The following is a 21494-nucleotide window of genomic DNA, read 5'->3' on the forward strand; positions in this document are numbered from 1 at the left end:
AATTTATATGGTAATACAAGTGACAACATACTCTTATTAAAAGCCCATCTAAAATAGGTAAGTAAGATTTTTTGATGTAAAAAACGGAAATGAATGTATTCATAATACTTGGCAATAGTATTTTCATATGAAATACTTGTCGCCAAGATAGGTGTCGGTTTTTTATTATACTTCTATGATATTTTTCCTCTTATTTTGTGTGAAAATAAAATTTTTGTCATGTCTGATATTAAAATAATTCAATTTTGATTAAATAATATAAAGATACATATTTATATGATTCAATTTTGTTATGTGAGTATAAAATCTCAAAATTACTGGTCGCATCTGCCCATCAGTAATTATAACAACAAAATTGATTGTATTTTTGTATTATTTACTATATAAGATGTTATCACATTTACCTTATAATCCACATATAACTAAAGGCTGGAAGACAATTAACTATGGAAACTATGAGGAGGAGGTATGGAAAAGATTGTTCTGAAAGTTCGAAACTGCGACTGACTATATGATACCAAAAACCGTAGTAAAGAAAATTGAAAGTTGGGATATTTGATTCCTATGTGTGAATTATTTAGGAATACAAATGATTCACCATCGTATGTGAGCGATAAATGATGTGTAACTAATCATCGCGAAGTCTGTGAGTTTATCAGATTGCCCTTATGGTCTAGATTAGATAGGAAGAAAATGAAAAGCTTTCTGAGATTCAGCAAACTTTTAGTGAATGTACTTGTTACAGTATTAAAGGACCACTTTATTGCACCGATGTTGTAACGGTGTCGTTTTTAAATTGGACTGTGCAGAAGTAACTATGATAAAAATGAAATAGAATCCATTAATTACTTTTTATATTTTTGTCCAGGACTACAACTCACTGATTGGCGACCATTTTTTCACTGATCTGATAGAAATAACAAAATAGGATTTGCCAGATCTACTCAGCTTTAACTGAAAGACGAAATAGTTTAACAAGGACGACACCAATGGTTAGTGTAACTCGCCTTACCCAAGAAACTGTGGGCTATAAATGTGTCTGAGTGAAAGTGCTGACAATTATATCAGCATACGCTCTCTCAGCCTAATCTATTCTACCATATTACCCAGATTTTATTTTATTTGGCCTCTTTGTATTTCCTTGCCTAAAAATATGATTTTCTGGAAGGAATACGAATTCCTTATGAATATTTTAACGACCTCGAAGATTTCTACTTTTCAGAAGAATATAAAAAATAGATTACTGTGATAGCAGGTGTATGAAGCTTAAACAACTACGTCAGGATATAAATGTAGAAAAATGCGCTTGAAGTTAATTCATCTCAAATATCAAAGAATTATCAAATAGAATCGAATTATATGCAAGGGAATTTTTGAAAAAAAAAACAAAATTACCTTTAACAAAGCGAATTATTATTCGAATTATTATATTATATTTATTCGTTGAATAATAAAATAGTTCTTAATTTATTTTGTAACTAAATAATTTTATACCCTTGACAATACAAATCATTTTATGAGTTTCTTAGCTCTTTGTAAGTCTAACAAAGCTCTATGCATGGAGAGGTATTTAAGGATTATATCCTAACACGTAATACTAACCAAATAGATGTCTTGATAGTTTAAACAAAATAATAAACTTACGTAAATAATGATAAGACACATAATTCAAACGAGCGTAAAAACTTTGTTAACTGCCAGAGGATTAAAAAGTTCTTAAAGAGGTAATAAAATAGAAATTTGGGTTAGATTTGATTAAGTCAATGTAAATTTGTAATTTGTGGTTAAATAAACGCTTTTCACGACAAGCCACATAAACCGAAATTTAAAGATGAACAACAAATGATTGAATGTATTTGCTTGAAGTTGAATAATATTGAATGTTGAGTAAAACTCACCACACTTATTTGCTCCTGCAGAAAGGATAATATACAAGCAGTGAGCTTTTGGTCGTCAGAGAAAAAAAGCTTTCGAAAATTGAAACGGCAGTTGTAAGAGATTGAAGGAAATGTTTATTGAAACAAATAATATATAAACGATTAAGTATGTTAAGTATGATAAAAAATATCACAGCGGCACTTAATATATTAAGTCTCTTTTGAATTTGATGCACAACATAAATAGGTTTCGTTGTCATAAAAGCTTTTTATAGCATAGCACACTTGTAGGCATTCATTTTATCTCACATCCTTTCAAATCTGAACAAATTGTCATTCGTATTTTGTGCATTAAAAGCTAAGGAAGTAATTCCACGCAGTAAAATATTTTAATACAGAAGACGAAAATTAGTTCAGTTTAAAAAATATGTCTTTCTATAATTATATGAAGTGTAGTTATATGTTATAACTTTTTAAGTTGAGAAAAAATTTATATCCTTTATTGTGCTTCATTGTTTGCAGAGCAAGCAAAAAAAAAAAATAATCACAATGAACAGTAACATTAATTTAGCATCTGAAGATTGGCAGGAACCAATATCTTTGTTTTTGCCAGAAATGATCGGTTGTGAAGAAGAAGAGACATTTTTTAATACAAGACAAGTGAGTTTTTTTTATGAATTCTTCTAACATAAGTTTTTTAACTATTAATAATTGTATGCTGAAATAATAGTTAATCTGTTATTAATTTTCTATGTCATTAAAACTTAAATAGATAGTTGTTAAAAACAAATATTGTTACGTTTATTGAAATGAAAAAAGAGAAAACAGTTAATCCAACAAATTAATATTAAAATAATATATCTAATATATCTATTATTAATAACATAATTATTATGATAAGATAATAATATACAAATGTGAAAAAAAATATAAAAATGATTCAAAATTTAAAACTGGGTAATTAAAAACATTAAGTAGAAAATTGAAATCTTAGCACCAAAGGTTTTTATTCAACAGAAAGTGTAGATGCCAGTGGCAGATACGAACTGAGATAATACTGTTCTATTTTGGACTGGAAATCCACAGTTTCCTTAAATAAAATCGGGACAAATGCTCCTATAGACCAAGTTATATTAAAAAAATAATAAATTTTTTATTCTGTTTAATTGCTGATTCTCGTTATATTTCTTTATATAACTGCAAATGAGTTATTGATACATCATATACAATGAGAAAAATATTACTATTAATATAATATATAAATATATTATTGTTTTAATTAATCAGTTGTTTCGATTGACCTTAATAATTGTATTTTGGAAATAGCTAAGTGTATGTTAATCAGCATTACATCTATAAATATTTTATATTTGTAATAATAATCCATGATATTATTGTCTTTAAAATATAACTCAATTGATTGTTTTTGTTGCTTAAATGTGTAAACATACGTGAATCGTGTGCCTCAAATTGGATAAGACATACTTCTAAAACCAAGCTGATAGTCAGTCATGTTAAAATTATATACGTATATTGAAAACAATAAATGTTTTCAAGGCCACAGATATAATATTTTGACGATGTCAAGAACAGCTTGAGAGTCCAGTCAAAATAATATCCTTATAAAACATAAAATTTTTATGCTGTATACCTTAATATTTATCCCCTTCATAATCAATCAATAGAATTCTTTGGCTTCAAATAATTTAAGATAAAATAAATATACATCGATTTAAAGAACATATTTTTTTTAATGGATTATGATGTAATAAATAGTTTAAATGTATATATATATAACAAAAAATTAATAAGGCTCAAAATATATATATAATAATATTTCGACATCTCTTAAAGTCAAAGTTAAAGTGGCGTTTAATACTGATCGTGAATAAAATTCGTTAATATGCTCAATTCGTTAATATTCTCATGAATTAATATCATTTATTAAATTCCAAAATTTGATATATAATTTCCAATCTATTAATTTTGTCTTTTGAATAGAAAAGAAAGACGATTTAATAAAATATATTAAATTTATGTTTAATCCTTTATTTTTTGATCAGCGTACTTAATTACTTGTTAAAACAAATGTAAACAAATGAAAGTCAAGTAATTCAAGTGTCTGAAAATATATAGTAGTCTCTAATAAAATTTCTATATATACTTCGCATTGTCATTCATTTATCCATGCAGGTTAAAAGAAAGATTTAGAATTTACGAAGAAATTGCATAAATCTATAGTGTATTCCATATTTCAGTTTAAGGTGAAGTTTTTTATAATATTTGTAAAGTAATTCACTCCTATTGTAATCCGAAAATGATTTTTTCAATACACTATTTTTACAAATAATTTGTTGATATTTATAATGATATTTTTATATATATTTTTTTATATTATAATATTATAATATTTTTATATTATAATATTTTTAAAATATTCTTTCTTAAGTCAACAATTTTTATTCTAAAAAAAAATAGTAATTAGTACATTCAATTTGGATATAGCTTAGCTATATGCTCTATGAAAAATGTTAACAACCAATAAACTAAACTCCCAGTTAGAACAACGCAAGTTATCTATAGTTTTGTGGCTGCTGGGTAAAAAACTGCTTCTGTCATAAATTTAATTAGTTATACTATATAGTTATTTTAGTTATAATTAAATTATAAATTTGACGAAAATCAAATTTAAAATTTTTAACTTAAAATTTTTTTAACTTTCTTGTCATATAAAAATGTTTTTTTTTTATTTTACATACCTATGGGTATATGTTTTATACTATGAGTTCTATATATTTTTAAATATCAAGAATCTTCGGTGGAAATTTTAGTTACAATATTTATAGTAAAATATTTTATAAATGAATCTTCAAGGCAGTCTCTTTATTAAGGCATAAAATAAGATATTTTCAATAAGATAATGAAGATATTCAATATTATATAGAAACCTTTTAAAATTGGACTTACTAAAACTCTTTCACAAAAAATGATTAACTAAGAACAATAGATATATATAAGTAAAATGTGTATATAACATATATATGTGTTAAGAGGACCTAGAAAAAGTTTCTTTTTTCTCTATAAATTAATTATATTATTTTCTAATAATTAAAAAAATATTTTTTATATAAAATTTTACAAGAAACTATCATCTTGAGCTCTTTTTAAAGTTTTCAGGGATATGTGCTGTTAAAAATGACAATTTTTCAAATATATACTAAATAATACAGTTTTTGCGCAATATCTACTTCATCAATGAAAAAGCAGATTTCCTTCCTTCCTTTGATTTTATACAAATTTTTAATTAGTATATAAAATTTCATTACTCAATAATTCTCTTGCAAAGTACTTATATTATAATTGCATTTCGTACCATACACTACATGCAAATAAACTTCAATGGTACACAAGACAACATTGTTGCTGTTGCAAATTTTTTTTTTCTTTTCTGTATGTACATGTTTTTTGAATTTACATTGATGCTTTTATGAGAGAACTTTAACTTAAGTATATACAATTTTGCTGGCAAGAGAATAATAATTTCTGAGTAAGTTTAAAAATTATTGATGAAAACATCTATATAAACACTTTCTATGATAAAATGAACAGTAAATGAGTGTTTATTTTTTTTTTTTGTTTAAACTAAAAAAGTTTTCGGCAAGAAAATTATAATGGATAAAAATACCACTATTTTTAAGTGAATTATCATTCAAGGCATTAAATATTTAGCATTAGGTTTGACATTTAAAATATTTATACATCGTTTCATACGCTAAATTTGTTGCAATTGTAAAAACACACTACAAAAATTGTGATTTTATGGTGGCTATATCTTGTATATTATTAGTAGAGTATGTTTAACTCAGCGCGCTATAGGATTGGTACTCTTCTTCTTCTTAGTATCCGTTTCCCCTAGTACGGCATAGAGTCGCAATAGGATCGGTGTTAGTAGGTAGATATTATTTTAATATATGCTCGGTTGCAACTATAATATTATGAAATAATTTCAAAATGATATATATGTTTAAAATTATTTGAATATGCATCTTGTATATTATCAGTAGAATATGGTTTATCTTAGCGCGCTATAGGATCGGTACTAATACCTAGATAATATCTTAATATTTGTTTAGTTGCAAATATTATGAAATGATTCCAAAATAACATATATATTTAAAATAATTTGAATGTTTCTTTTAAAATTCTCATCATTAATTATTTTTCATTAATGTATTAACTTTTTGAGTTTACGTAAAAAGTTGAAGGACTCAACGAATATTATTTCAAGTTTGTGTTTATATATATTAATTTAAATTTATTATTATAATGGTATATAATAAAGTTTTTACTAATAATCATTGCAAAAAAAAAATGATTTCCCATTCTCTTCCAAAAAGCTAATGGAATAGAATTTCTGAAAAAAAGTTTTCTCTATAAAGTTTTTTAATGGGTTTTCGAATTTTTTCAACTAATGAGATGCATGAAAGGTATTTTGTTAACATGATTTTCCATCAACTCGAACATTGTTAAACAAGAACAACCCTTTGTGTATAAGCTTTATTCAGCCAATTACTGTTGTGCTTCAAAGCTATAAACATGAAATATTTTCCCCACGTATCCTTTGAAAATCATTTTTTATAACACTGTTTTATTTTTTCAAGCGAGTGTATGCAATATCTAATAAGGATGTTACCAACACAAATATATAAAAAGCTTATACACACATATATATATTTGCCTTGTTAAGGAGGCAAAAAAATTTAAATGTCTCCAAGGACTTTTCGCAGTAATTTTGCAACATGTTTTATGAAAAACATTTGTGTAGTCATGTTAACGTTGGCTCCATAAAAGTAGAATAACGATGAAAGTGCCTCTAGCGTAAAGGCATTGGGATAAGAACTCCAAAATGCAGGTAGCAAAATTTCAGTTGTGAACGTTGAGTGTTGGAGCTGGAACAGATTTTGGGTGGTAGTAGTCCTTCTGCAATTTGTTTAGTATAGTGCGTCGAAACTTTATTTTTTCATCAAAAAGTTATTTTTATTATATTTGTTATCCTTGTGCACTCGAGTTGGACCCAATTAATACAAATAACATGTACTTTTGCTCCTTTTGGGTTGTAATGATTGCCATTTTCATTGTTGTTATTATTGTGTTTTTTGGCTTCTGAATTTGAATTATTGTTGAATTTGTACTTATGAAGAGTTTATATTAAAAGGATAGAAATATGTTTATAAATTCTTTAAATTTTTAAAGAAGATTAAATTCTTTCGAACATTTCAGTTTTTTAAAAAAATATTTTTTCATATGCATAAATAGATATTATTAATTCTTTATTTTGACATTTCAATTTGGTAAAAAAGAAAACAAAACATTAAACGTTAAGTGAGTTGCAGCTCATTTATTAGCGATAAATTATTTGCATTGAGGGGTTGTTGCCCATAAAAATGTCATGGTAATTATGCGCGTTTAAATTAATAAAATCAACTACAAATGCACAGATAAATTCACATAGGTATATATATATATACATATATTTGTCTGAATTTGGCAGTCATTTATAACAAGGAACGGATGTTAAGAGCATACGCATTCAAGCAGTTATGTGAATGGTTGCATTCGATCAGTTTCGTTTGTTGCTGCGGGTTAGCTCGAACACCCGATGAAAATTAAATGAAAACCACATAGCAGATGTTGCAATTTCATGAAAATGATGCATCCCAATTCACATATGAATACAACTCATGGTATTGCGTTAAGTTGCGTTTCTGTTGTACAGATATTTGGGCAGGAGCTTGAGGTGATAATTCAATTTTGACGCAATAAAACTGTATTATAAAACATGTACAAAAAGTGTATGCAACCCTCTTGTAGTGAATTTAAAGAACTAACCAACATTTCTACAAGGATTCTAAAGATTAATTGTACTCTTTATAGGTGGTCCTTAATTTTTAACAATATTATCATTAATATACTATTTAAAACTAATGAGATTAGTTAGAATTACATATAAGGACAAATGAAATTATTTTTAGTTGTTTTCTTGAACTTAGTTCAAGTATTTAAATATAGACAGGTAATAAGAATTAATAGTGCCTACTGCATGTAGTTGATATATTATACATGCTTTAAAAGCTTACTTCAGTAAAGAATACTACTTTTCATACAATAATTACTCGAGTTAAAGTTCTTTCAAAGTTTCTATGTTTTAATATCTTTATGAAGCTTTATGAGTGATCATCATTATCAGCAGTATTTACATATAAGCTTTTAAAAAAAATCTCCGATTAGGTAAAATAATATTTTAATTATTAATAAAGAACATTGTAAGATTATTAGAATGAAGTGAGGCTTTAAATGGTTTAATGTTAATGTAGAAAAGTATAAAAAAAATATACAATTTTTGAAGTCATTTATGATGAATCATTTTCTAAAGTTATATCAGATATTATAGATATTATTTCTATATTATCTAATATCTATATTATCTATTATTTATTATTTCTATAATATCGTATATCTATAGATATAGATATTATAGATATTTCAATAAGATTTAGAAACCCCTCAATAAATAAAAAGACTTTTACTTTAACAAGCATTTAGTAGATATGGAAATCATTGTGCACCTAAGCACAATTAATTTATAATAAAAAATATTAAAAATTGTTTTATTTATATAGATAAATACCTTATAATGTGTACAAAATTTATATGTGAACATTTTTATATTCTTTTACATTGCATAATTATATGCATAATATATAAGACATACATATTGATTTAACTAAATGTACAATTATATTTACATACATAATAGATTAAGCTAATGTGTGCAAACAGAATTTTCCACTAAATAATAAAGATTAAGTTTTAGGGGTTCATTTTCCTCTTATTAGAAGGGTAAATACATTAAGAGGCTTACTAAGTGCTGTTGCTACTTAAGCGTTGGTGGTAGGAGTGGGGGAGTTTCGATGAGTTTACTAAAAATGTTTGAACAATTATTTTCTGGGAAATTGCACAAGTGTGCATTGAATGAACTCGTCATGTGGACAGGTGCCATTATCTTAAGTTTAAAAAATTTATAAAAATATATTTTTGCCTCTGTTTTGAAAATTGTACAATTATAAAGTGTTTTTAAAAAATTTGATATGATTAGAAAATATTTATTGAAATTAATATTGAGATTAGAATACCTTAAACATATTACACTGCACATAAATTGCTTAACTAAATACAATTTATATTAAAATAAATTTAAAATGAACTCCTTCATTTCATTCATACAATCAGTCAATGCTTAAGTAAATTCACATGTAATGATATCGTAAAGTAGGAATCAGTGCTAGCGAACCACTAATAATGGGAAACACGATGAGAAGTGCTTCACAATAATGAGAAACACAATTAAATATAGGAAAAAATTAAGAATTTCATATAAATAGCATCAAACAATATAAAATGATAAAAATAAATATTTTTAATATTTTAAAATATTTTTTGTAGAAGGAAACCGGAAAGTTGCTATTCCAATTACGTTATATTTATTGAGCGGAAAGTGTGAAAAAATAATATATTAACTAAATATTTTTATTCTTGATTTATTTAAAAGATAGACTAAATTTAGAAAGGAAAGCATATTATTGTTTTTATATTAATGAGATATATTCGATAAAAAGAGAGAGATATACAACGTAAAATAAATTAAAAATATTATAAATTTGAATTTATAACATTATAAATATTATGAATGAGTAAGGAAGAATATAGCTTCTTAACTTAGTTCACAAAAATACAAGTACAATAACAATCATATATGAGCAATCTATATTTCAAATCTTTGTCCCCCGTTGGTAGACTTTAAAAAAACACTTTATGTATTAAAAATACTATATATATAGGGATTTGTAAAAGCTAAAGGCATAGCATTATCTACATGGTATGGTAAAAACGATACCATTCCAAAAAACATTGCAGAAATATTATAAGAATTAGCAATGAGATGACCTATTAAAGAATTTTGAACAATGGTTCCATTTTTTTTAACACGTAATGTTAGTCATGGGTTTATGCTTTGTCATTCCTTTGCGTAACTGTGATCGACAACTTTATTTGAAATTCCAACTGCGATCCCGTCTATACTGATGATTTGGATCCTGTTAAGCAGTATCTAATGTAGACTGCAGATAATAAAATAAAATAGGTAAGGCAAAGACCAGGCAAGTGAGCCAAATTGCGTTTAACGAAAAATATATAAAAGAGCAAATCAGTGGTCTCAGTAATGAATAGTCGTATATAAATATTGTAAATGGTGACGTTATTTGGCAGTTAGAATGTTGTGATAGTAAATATTCATAATAATGTCATAAAATATTAAAATTTTAATAGTATTGTGATCATATTTACCAAGATGCCAATAATGTTTTAGAGGACATTCAATTCTAATATATTGATTTTATTTATATTGATTTTAATTTCGCAATGTTATAATAAATTTTAATAGTCATAAAAGTTGAAAATCACATTAAACTATAAGTAAATATTAAATTGATTACTAAATTGTCACTGAAATTTTCAAGGTTGCTTACGTATCACTACAGAGAAACAAAGTGCTAATTGTACTGATTACCATATAATGTATAATGTCCATGATATGTTTATGTATAGTATACATACAGATGTGCATGAAGTTGATAAATAGAAAATGCAGTTTCAGTTTCCAAATTTTTGTATATTGACTGCATTCGAGACCATCTGGTTTTCGCAGTGATTTATTGGAATTTGAGATGTGAAAAATGCGTAGATTCCTTTTTTAAGAGGAAATTTATGTAAAGTGAGATATTTTTATGGGTGTTAACCTGCACTCATTTATAATCTGTACAAGTGATTTACAAAGAATCCTGTGCCACTTGAGAGTATCATAATGATAATGACAATTTTCTGTGTGGTTTTTAATGTATCTTCTTTCGCACTTATTGGCGCCAGAAGAGGCACAAGTAACTTTTCATTTGTAATTTTTATAAATTCACCAAAATTTACTCTTTTAAAATTTGATTTTAAATGCATTTATATATAATAGTTATATATGTGCATATATAGAGTGAAATACAATATTACTATTCTACATAAATTTGTTAAAAATAATTTTAAAATTTATGCCAGATTTGTACATATTCATTTCAATCTCCTTTCTGTTGCTGGCATTATAGCCTGTGCGCTCCTGACAACGTGTCGCACATTATGTGAATTGGGACACATGTTTCCTTTTAAGTGGCTTCCTTAAATGTCTTATAAGAGTACATACACTATCATATTAAAAATAAAATCATCATAACTAGGTGTTCGAATTGCTACTGCAGCCGCTATCGTCGTCTGATGGTTGACGATTACATATAAGGCTACATATATATATATATATAGACTCGTATGTGCTGATGTGCCAGTGCTCGCAGCAAGGACATCAACTATTGTATAGTATACTTATATTTGGTAAATGTCATTTTGGACATGTTCGTAGCCGTAAGACGCAACATGCAGATTAAATTGAAAACAATTTAAATGTAGATTTCCATTGAGTCAGATATAATATAGTAGTAGCAAATTCGGCACAGCATCACCCCCAGTACTGTGATTTTCAGTACATATAGTACGAGTATATCTGAGCATCTCTGAAGCTTACTTTTTACTTGCCTGCCATTACAAGCGTCAAGTATGGTGTTTGCCATGTGGCATATGGCGTACGGTGTTGGTATTGGCAGCACTTACGGGATGTTGCCTAAGTGTTGTTTCATGTCACCTGGAAAGCATTTGGACATGAAATTGTCTATTTTTTGAAACACAAATACATGCACACACCTTAATATATGCGAGTGCTTTTATTAAAGGTGTTGGTGCGAACTAAAATGCAAATCCATACGTACACACTAACTGAAGTAGATTTCTGAGAATTTCTTGTCGAATTTTCTTAAATTGAAATTTTGTAAATTTTGTGCATCAATTCACTTGAATGTGTTAATAAAATTCTTGAACCGAGAAGCCAAGAAGCAATGCAAAGACGGAAGAAAGGATTTAATGCAAATTGTTTAAAATAAATTTGTAAAGTTGATATTATACTCCAGGGATAATGGAGGAATGAGAGTAGCTATGCTCTGATTTCGTTTAATGATAGTTTGCAATTTGTTCTACGACAATGGAAATTTGTACAAAAATATTTAGTAAACTTTTGACTAAAGTTACCAAATTGCTTGATACATAAATGTATTAAATTATATGATATGAATGTAATTAAAGAAAAACCAGACAGTGTGGAGTCGTTATAACGACAATTACTCCATTGTTTTTATCTATGTGTGATTAAAGTATTAAAACTTGTACTGCATTTCTACTTTGAATCTTATCGATCGAAACACTTGAAATTGAAATTGTTCTGCAAACATAAGTTCGACGTTTAATAAATATTTTCATTCTTTTTTGTTTCCTAAATGACAGTTTATTTACTCAGTTTTTCTGTATAAGTAAATATCGGCACACTTTGTGCCTTAAGAGTGCAGTTTTGTCGGCGTTTAGACACACATGATAAGAATTTTAAAAATCGAAATACAAAATAAAATTCTTAAAATAATACAAAAATCAAATTGTTTGTCACAAAATGTTGTTTTATTTTTTTTTTTTTTCTTTCTTCTCAGTTTTAATTCGTGCAATTGCCTTTAAAACAACAAGCAGTTCATTGCCTAAACGTGATAACGAAACACATTAAATAGAAGAAACAATCACGGCTTAATGCTAATAGTAATTACTGGAGACATTTAACAGAAATGAAACAATTTTAATTAATTAAATATTCACAACTGATTTCTAGCACGCTTTTTACATTTTTCACTATTTTTTATGGCTCCATTTGAAATGTGTATGGAACTATTTACTGAGTCAACTAAGTTGCTGTATATTAATGATATGTGGAAGTATTTTGGAATAATATATTCTGACATCAAAAACGTTAAACAGTGATTTTCTATAAAACAATTTGTGTAATTATTCCTCAATATATTTAGTGCTGTTAACTGGCACTTTCGTGAAATTAGTGGAGCTTCAAACCGGAGCTGAACCAGAAGAAATTGATATTCATGCTACAGCGAAAAGTAAAACTGAATCGAAAAAAGATATATAAATATATCTCGATTCAACAACGTACAGTTCCGTACGTGTTCAGAGAATTATATAACACAAAAAAAAAATCGGTAATACAAAAATATGAATCCTATATTTCTAAAGAATTGAATATAGAATGTGATGTATATTGAATATTTTTGACCATATAAAATAATTAGACAAAAAAAATAATTATGGAGGACACATAAATAAAAACACATCCTTATTTAACTGAAAAACATATATAGTTTAAGCTGTATTAGTGATGGAAAAAAGTGTAATGGAGCTTTTCGGGATGGAAATTTATTTTCAGGAATAATAGAAATAGTTTAAATGAAAGTATATTAGAAGTTTTAATAATAATAAAAGGCAATTTGTAATTAATAATAAACATTAATTACAAACAATGAATCAAGTCATGATAAAGCATTAATTTGTCATATATGTACAGTTATACAGTTGAAACTAAACCGAAAACCGGTAAATTGGAATCGAATTCATATAACATTTTAAAGTCTACTGAAACCCAAAACGGAACATAAAACTTCACATTTTAAAAAATTGGAAATCATGGCTTCTTTTTATTAGTGGTGTTAACATAATGTAATTTTATAATTGAAAAAAATATTTCATTAAATCGAATAAAAATGCAAAATAAGTACAAAACAAAGATTATTGTTTATATAACAATAGAGGAGCAATAGTTTTAGTTGAAAAGCAATAGACAAATGCGGTCTAAGAAGTGGGCAATATATGATCATTTTCGATATCAAAAACTTTAAAAATGGGCGCCCCTAGAAAAAATTTAAAATGTGGTTATTATAGAAAAGAGCTTATAGTTCACTAAAATAATTTAGAAAGAGGGTACTCAGGGAATTTAAGCTACCACCACGAAATAAATAATTTATGGAGTATCTTAGAATAAAAGAAAAATTTTTATCTATTAAATATATCATTGATCTATCCAATTTAGAATTTAACTTTTTCCACTGCAGAAAGATTTTGATAATTCCCTTAATTTGTCTAAACTATTCAGTTATTTTGAATGCGTCCTTTGTAGCCAGAAACCTAGAAAAGAAATGCAAGATCATTAATCAAAAATATATATAAGCGCAAAGCCGTCCAAACTGCCAATCAAAATAAACGCATTGGATTATTATTTGAAAATATGAACATATGTCTAGTAATTAAAACACCTATTTTGAGACAAGTTGTAACTTTCGTAGTTGCAATAATTTGTGCTTGAAACACTACTCAATAATCTGAGACTTACTTGCTGCTGTTCTTCTTTCCTAGTGAAGCACAAAGTCTCAATGATCAAAGAGCCTTTCGTATATATATATACAAGTTTCTTAAAGGAAATATAAATATAAGACGCTAAAAAGTGCAAGTTACTTTGAAACGTTTTAAAAAGTAATATTTAACTTTTAATTTTTTAGCCTTAATTTAGTAAGTGTGAACACATCGTTACCTATATTGGAGTCATCAGTGACTACAGTAAAACATTATCCTAATGAAATACCCTCGCATATCAAGTTATTGTTAGATGGCAAAGCTGTACTATAGTTTGTTATAAACTTAGAGTGATGACTATATAAATAACACAATCTCAGAAGGAACTGAATAGATTGAGGATGGAACTGTGCCCATATTCATTGCCCTCCTATTGTGTAGTAGCTTTATGCGATTTTTGGATGAGGCACGCTGATATTTCCTTGTCTCCCATGTAGCTTAATTGGAACATATAACATAATACTGTTTTGTGAAAGGTAATTTTAAAAGTAATTATAGAGCAAAACAAGATAATGAAAAAGATTTTTGTAATAAAAATTATTATAGATATACCACGTTTAATATGATACTTGCTCAATACGGTTTCCATATTACACGATACAAAATTTGTGATTATTATAATATGGATTTGTGCTACATCATACAAAATTTTAGAAATGAGTAGCGATAAAGATTTTTTTGCAAACTTGGAGTAAGGAAATCAGTTTAACCACAGTTTTTAATGATAATTATTATATAAATTAACATTGTAACATATTACAAAAATTATAATTATTTTTGAATTATAATATAATATTGAGTTGAATTTTTATTTTTTTTAAAACTTGCGTTGAATTTTTTTTATATTACTTACTAATTTATTTTGCCTATGTACTTGAAAGGAAATTCTAGTCTTAAAACTTGGTTTCGATATAACACGATACAAAATGCATAGTTTTGATATTAAACGAAATAACTTTTGTTACAACCTGGTAAACTACACATTGCCTTCAATGACATTTTATCAGAGGTTATATGTTACATTATATATTAGTTTAAATAAATATATGAATAAGTTCTGTATAACACGATTTCAATATAACACGGTAAAAATAATCTTCTTAATCAGGGAACACCTCTAAACAGGATTTTGCTATATTTTTATTTTAGTTCTAATACTATTTTGTGTAGTATGTTATTTTCACTATTTTTTTAATATAGTTGCGTTTCTTGATTATGAATTCTTATTAAATAATTTTGTTTTATTTTTTCATACGTTTTCGGTGTTTTAATCTAGTACTTTGACTTTTGTTTATATTACAAAAATTAATAAAATAAATACTATATATTTATAATAATTATATTTATAATATAATAATAATTAGTTACTCGTTGTTTGTAATATAGTCATAGCAATAAAAAAAAAAATATGTTATTTATATGGAACATTAACCACTTGTGTGAGTGAAGTGTATGCTCTTAGCTTGGAATTGATATGAAGTCTATTTAGTAGGACAGTTCATACGTATATGCAAATCAGTGATACTATCAATGTATGTTTTAATTACCTTAATTATGTAGTATTGAGCATTTTTTTATATAATTAGATTATATCCGGTTATAAAAACATATATTGATAACAAAAAATGACTTTAAAGAACACAAGTCTTATGGTAATTATATATTTATGATTTATAATTAAGTTTATACTATTTATTAAGGAAAAAAAGTATTAATAGAAGAACAGGAACTCATTTATTTTAATATTTATCTAAGCTTGTTTTTTGTTTATTAAAATTAATACAAATTTCAATAGAAAGATTACTTTGCCTTTGTTATAATATCTACTTAATCACTATTTTTTAATTATGCTTAAACTACTATAATAAAAGTTTAAGAGAAAATTGCTTTGCTCCAATGATCGCCACAACATTTGCTTTCACTTCCTAACATCAAAGGAAATATGTTTTTTGCTTTAATAAATTTAATGAAATACTCAGCATTTTACGGAGTATAAAAAAATTTTTTAAGCAAAATACTCCATTTGTAAGTTATTTTTATTCTAAATATTTTGTGTTTAGCTTTATCACTAAAAGATAAAAGGGTGTGTTGTTGTAAATGCAACAAAACGAAACCACTCCTAAGTCTATGAAAAAATACATTAATTGTTATTAGTAAAAAAAGATGAAAACAAAATATAAAAATATTTTTAAAAAAGAATTTTTGCATTTTTATTCTAAACAAAACTATGTAATATGTAAAGTAAAAAAGTAAATTTAAATTTGCCAAAAAAAATGTACAGAATGTACTGAAAGCATTTTTTTATGGCTTCAGGGCCCCTTAAATGGAGACTATTATGCGGTCAAATTTCGCTGCCATAAATTTATATTCCAATGCAAACAAATATGCAACATACATAAATAAAGGGGAAACGATTTGTAATCGTAAGAACAACAAAAGCAACAAAAATAATAACAACAAGAACTGCAACAGCTAAGCAATTGTTTGTAAACAATATCTCAACTTGATTTCTACTAGTTAGATATTTTGTACTTTACTCGTTACTTGTTGAAAGAGAAACATTTTTTATAAGTAAAAAGAAGGCGTTGCCAAAAACTCACAACTACCACGAAACACACAAAGATGCTTTTCACAGTGATGAAGAGATGCGTGAACAAGCACAGAAATCAGTAATACCAGTTCCAACATGTCGTACGAATGCAGATACAAAATATTGTATCGCACAAATACAGCTGTAGTGTTCACTTAATATGAAGATACAAATGTATCTGCAACTGTTGGAGTAGTGGCACTTATGGCACAAATGTTTTCACATTTTTTTAACATTTCATTTTTGTTTCGCTCTTACACACAGTTTGACACATTGTTGTTCTGCTCTTTTCGTTGCAATCACAATGCGGCAACCAGAAATACTGTAAATATCTTGACAATCAGAAATCCAAACAAACCGTTCAACACAACTAACTAGTTTGTGTTCGAACGTGTTTAGGTGCACATCGGTGAAATGTTGAAATTATTTTAATATTAGAAAATCACAATAAACAGATAAATCGACGCATAACAGGTTGTAAACAAGTTTAAGATAAATATAAAATAATTAAAATTTAACAAATATGTTATTTAATTTTAAAATAAATTAAATCAGTAAATTGGTGCAATAGTAATTACCGTAAAAAAGAAATTATAATAAAGTTCCTTACATTTGAAAAAAAAAAAAAAAATTAAGTACTATGATATGTGTAGCTAAACAAGCCCTTTTAAAAATACTATAAGAAAAACAATATAGGGTTAAGTGCGATGAGTTCTAACAACTTCCGAACAATTTGCAAATAACTTAACACCTCCGAAGTCAACAACAAGTTAAATTATTTCATGTTAGACATATTTATGGCTACAAATAAAATCGTATAATAAATAAAAAAATCAAATAAATAAAACTCAAAACCATACTAAACCATGTCACCCAAAAAGGATACCAAAAACTGGCAGTAAAACATTCTAAAAACTGGTGGTAGAACTTTCTGCGAAAAAAAGGTTTAATTGAAATCCACACAAAAATTGTTTTGGTGCTGAATAAATAAAAAATAATAACAAGAAAAGAGATAAAAAAAAACATTTCCCACTGACATTAACACAAATGCCTGACAATTTGTTTTACCAATTTCCAACACGGAAACGGCAACAATAGCTTTTCTTCTCGTAGCTTTTCCGACTAAAGGCGCAAATAAAAACCAACATAAACATTCGACGATACAAACAAACGAACTACGCACCTTCTTCCGTTTTGAAAAAAAGGCAACAGCTACAATAACGGCAACACCGACACCGACAGCGACAGCGACAGTGCTTATCATCAACATCCTTTACAGATCCTTACAGCATTTTTGGTTTGTTGTCGTTGGAGTATCTGAGTTTGGCTGTGTGTTTCTGTGCGCTACGCAAACCGAATTTGTATGTGGCGGTGTGGGTGCAAATTTCGGCAGTGTACCTTAATCAAGCTGCGTTCTTTGTGACTTCACTGTTGTTGTGCTTAAGTGTAGCTTAAGTGGAGCTTTGCTACAGCATCCAAAGTCACCAGTTACATTTGTTATCAACTTTGATAAGGTTTTTATTGAATTTTGAACTTAATAACTCTGAAGGAAAATCATGAATATGGCTGCATATGCGCAGTTCGGATATGGTGGTTACCCGCCGGCTAATCAGGTAAGATACTCGTAATTAAAATATTGTTTTTACCCTAACTAACTCAATAAAATATATAAAGCGTGCTTATTATATAAATTCAGTTTTGATTGTAGATCTGAATAATTTTTTTAATTGGTGTAGTTTTTGTGTTTAGACAAAAAATATTTATTAAATAAATAATATTTATTCAACGTATATTTTAAATCCTTAAGACCGCTTTTGTATAGCGAAGAGATTACACATAACCATTGTTGCTGTTGTTATAAGAATATAAAGTAAATGATTGTGTTAATATAGGATAAAAACAAATTATGCTGAAACAATAATTTGTATAATAATATAAATATTATTATATTCCCAAATATTATCATCGCTCTTAATAAGAGTAAAGGACGAACTGATAGTTGTAATTAATAAATAACCACTATATGTCCTTTTTAGCAGTATCAAGTAGTTTGTGCTGAAACTAGTAGCATAAACTCTTATGTTCATTATTCTATTTATGTTTATTTACATAGTAGCTCTTCAACTGTAGTCTATTATTATGTGCTTCTATTGTAGTAACACATAATCTTAAATCTTCTAACAAGATTCCTTGTTTGTTCTGTTATAATCGCACTTATGCCGTTTGTTACTTAGATAAAACTTTTTATTACTACATATTAAAATAAAAAAAAAATTTATTCCTTTATAAAAAGTCCTTATTTTGTATTTGCGTAATCAGTTGTTATATAAAGAATAATAAATAATTGTAATTAAATTCATATAATATTAATATTAACATAAAATCACTTGACTTAGATTTATATCTCACACATATAAATTTTACATGTTTATTACACTATTATTAAAGCAACTTATTGCGCTGATAATTATTAAATTGATTACGATTAATTATAAACTTAATGAATTTATAATTAATATAAAATAAAATTAATTATGTTCCAATTATAGTCAAGAGTTCTACCTGCAATGCAATGCAATTTAAAATTTTTTATAATCTTTAGCACTATGCTTTCCCATAGATAGAGAAGAGCTAATAATAATAATATATATTTATAAAATAAATGTACAGTGAATGAAATGTGTATAAACTAGTAAATGGTCTATAATTTATAATATAATATTAAATTAATTATAAACTTTAGCTTGACTCTGGCTAGTAGTGCTAAGGTGTATGACATTATTGTTAAAAATGCTTGTTATTCTTTCTTACTATATAAAGTAAAAGTAAAGGAACTACTAATATCTTCATATTAGTACATATTCAAAAATATAGTATGTAAACTCAATAGGGTTGTAAAAATTTGTATAAACTAGTAAATCGCAAAATAAGTCCATATAGTCATGATATCTGGCTTTAATCTTAGCTCTTCAACTAATTGAAATAAACTTTGCTTTAGTGACTTTTTGTTGATCCAAGTATTTCTACTATTTGTTCAACACATTGTTTCAGATATATTATTTAACTGTATCAACTAAAGCACATAAAGCATTACTATTTTAAAATATTTAAATATTATTGACGGTGGTGAATATTGATAACTAATAATATAATAATGACGGCGGACTTATCATATGCAATATATTTGTTTCATAATTATATATATTAAGTTAATTATTAAATAGAAAGTGATCTAGAGCGGTGCGTGTCTTTGTACAGAAAAATTTTTTTATTTCTATTATATATCGTCCATGAGAAACATTCACCCTGTGTAAGCCTCTAATATTTTAAATTATAATTCCATTTCTTATTAATATAGTTTACTTTCATCTAATGAACATGATGTTTATTTTGTCTTAGTTAAGTTTAGAATTTCATTTTCAGAAGTGCTATCATCTTTGATCTAAGTTGATTTCTTAAAGATTTGAAATATTATGGACATTTTTGTCTAATAACAGAAAACAGGTATTACATGCTTTAAATGATACCGTTATTTGTATTGTTTTTAGTTCATCAGATTTGTGAACTTTGTAAAGATATAATGCGGAGATTTGGAAAAGTTTTCGATTCTAACACAAATTATCTATTCTGTAAGATATTTTGAACGAACTTTAGCGAGCATGAAGTAATGTGTTTACACGTTGTTCGACTGTAAGATTTTCTCCAGAATTGGGCTTCATTATTTGCTTCTATACTATATAGTTAACTCTACGAATTTCAGTCTACTCTGTATATAAATATATTTAACTTGATCTTCTTTAAAGCACACTTTTGTAATGTAAATAATAATAACTGGGTATGAGTTTATTATAATTGCTGGTTGGTGGTTAATTAAAGACTAATTAAAATTGTGGATTTAGATAAATCGATCATACATTTTACTTGGCAATCAAATAATAAATGATTTTTTAATTCTGGCTTATGATGATTTAGTATCAAAAACTTCTACATTAACTGAACATTATTTTCATAGAATGGCAATTAAAAGAATTTCAATTTTGAAAATAATTTTTCTGATAATTAAGGGAGTTCATTTCAGTTTTACGATAGAAAAATAAAAAATAAATCAGACAACATACGTGAATCTGTAATTATAATATAGTTTTTTAAGAAAGATGTGGAAATACTGATTTCTTTTGTAATTAGTTTCTTGATTATTTTTAATGTTTAGAATACGTTACCAAAAGATACAAATGTTCTAATAACCTTTTTATGATTTTATTTGGGGTTAATGTCTTTTTTTACATTTTTCGTTTCGCTTATTTAGTGTAGTTAGCTGATACTTTGGATATTATTTATTTAATTGTATATTACTAAAGAATAATATAGTAATATAGTAGTAAATAAAAATAGTTATTTTTGTTAGTAATAAAAATATTATCTATGCCTAAGCTAATTACTTTCGCTTATTTAGTGTAGTTAGCTGATACTTTGGATATTATTTATTTAATTGTATATTACTAAAGAATAATATAGTAATATAGTAGTAAATAAAAATAGTTATTTTTGTTAGTAATAAAAATATTATCTATGCCTAAGCTAATTACTTT

At 26.4% G+C, this 21494-nt stretch overlaps 2 protein-coding genes across 2 annotated transcripts in view; both read left to right on the top strand.

The window, feature by feature from the left end:
• The window catches only part of LOC119681405 (homeobox protein araucan-like), a 158436-nt gene extending 143848 nt beyond the window's left edge, over positions 1-14588 (top strand). Inside the window, exon 5 of the mRNA XM_038094591.1 lies at positions 14462-14588. Within this exon, the coding sequence (XP_037950519.1) occupies positions 14462-14588 (127 nt within the window). The remainder of the gene's footprint in view (positions 1-14461) is intronic.
• Positions 14589-18467: 3879 nt separating this feature from the next.
• LOC119681415 (homeobox protein araucan-like) overlaps positions 18468-21494 on the top strand; it is a 44358-nt gene continuing 41331 nt past the window's right edge. Inside the window, exon 1 of the mRNA XM_038094603.1 lies at positions 18468-18518. Coding sequence (XP_037950531.1) covers positions 18468-18518 — 51 coding nt within the window. The remainder of the gene's footprint in view (positions 18519-21494) is intronic.

This window comes from Teleopsis dalmanni, chromosome 1 (assembly GCF_002237135.1).
Source record: "Teleopsis dalmanni isolate 2A chromosome 1, ASM223713v2, whole genome shotgun sequence".
Taxonomy (NCBI): Eukaryota; Metazoa; Arthropoda; class Insecta; order Diptera; family Diopsidae; genus Teleopsis; species Teleopsis dalmanni.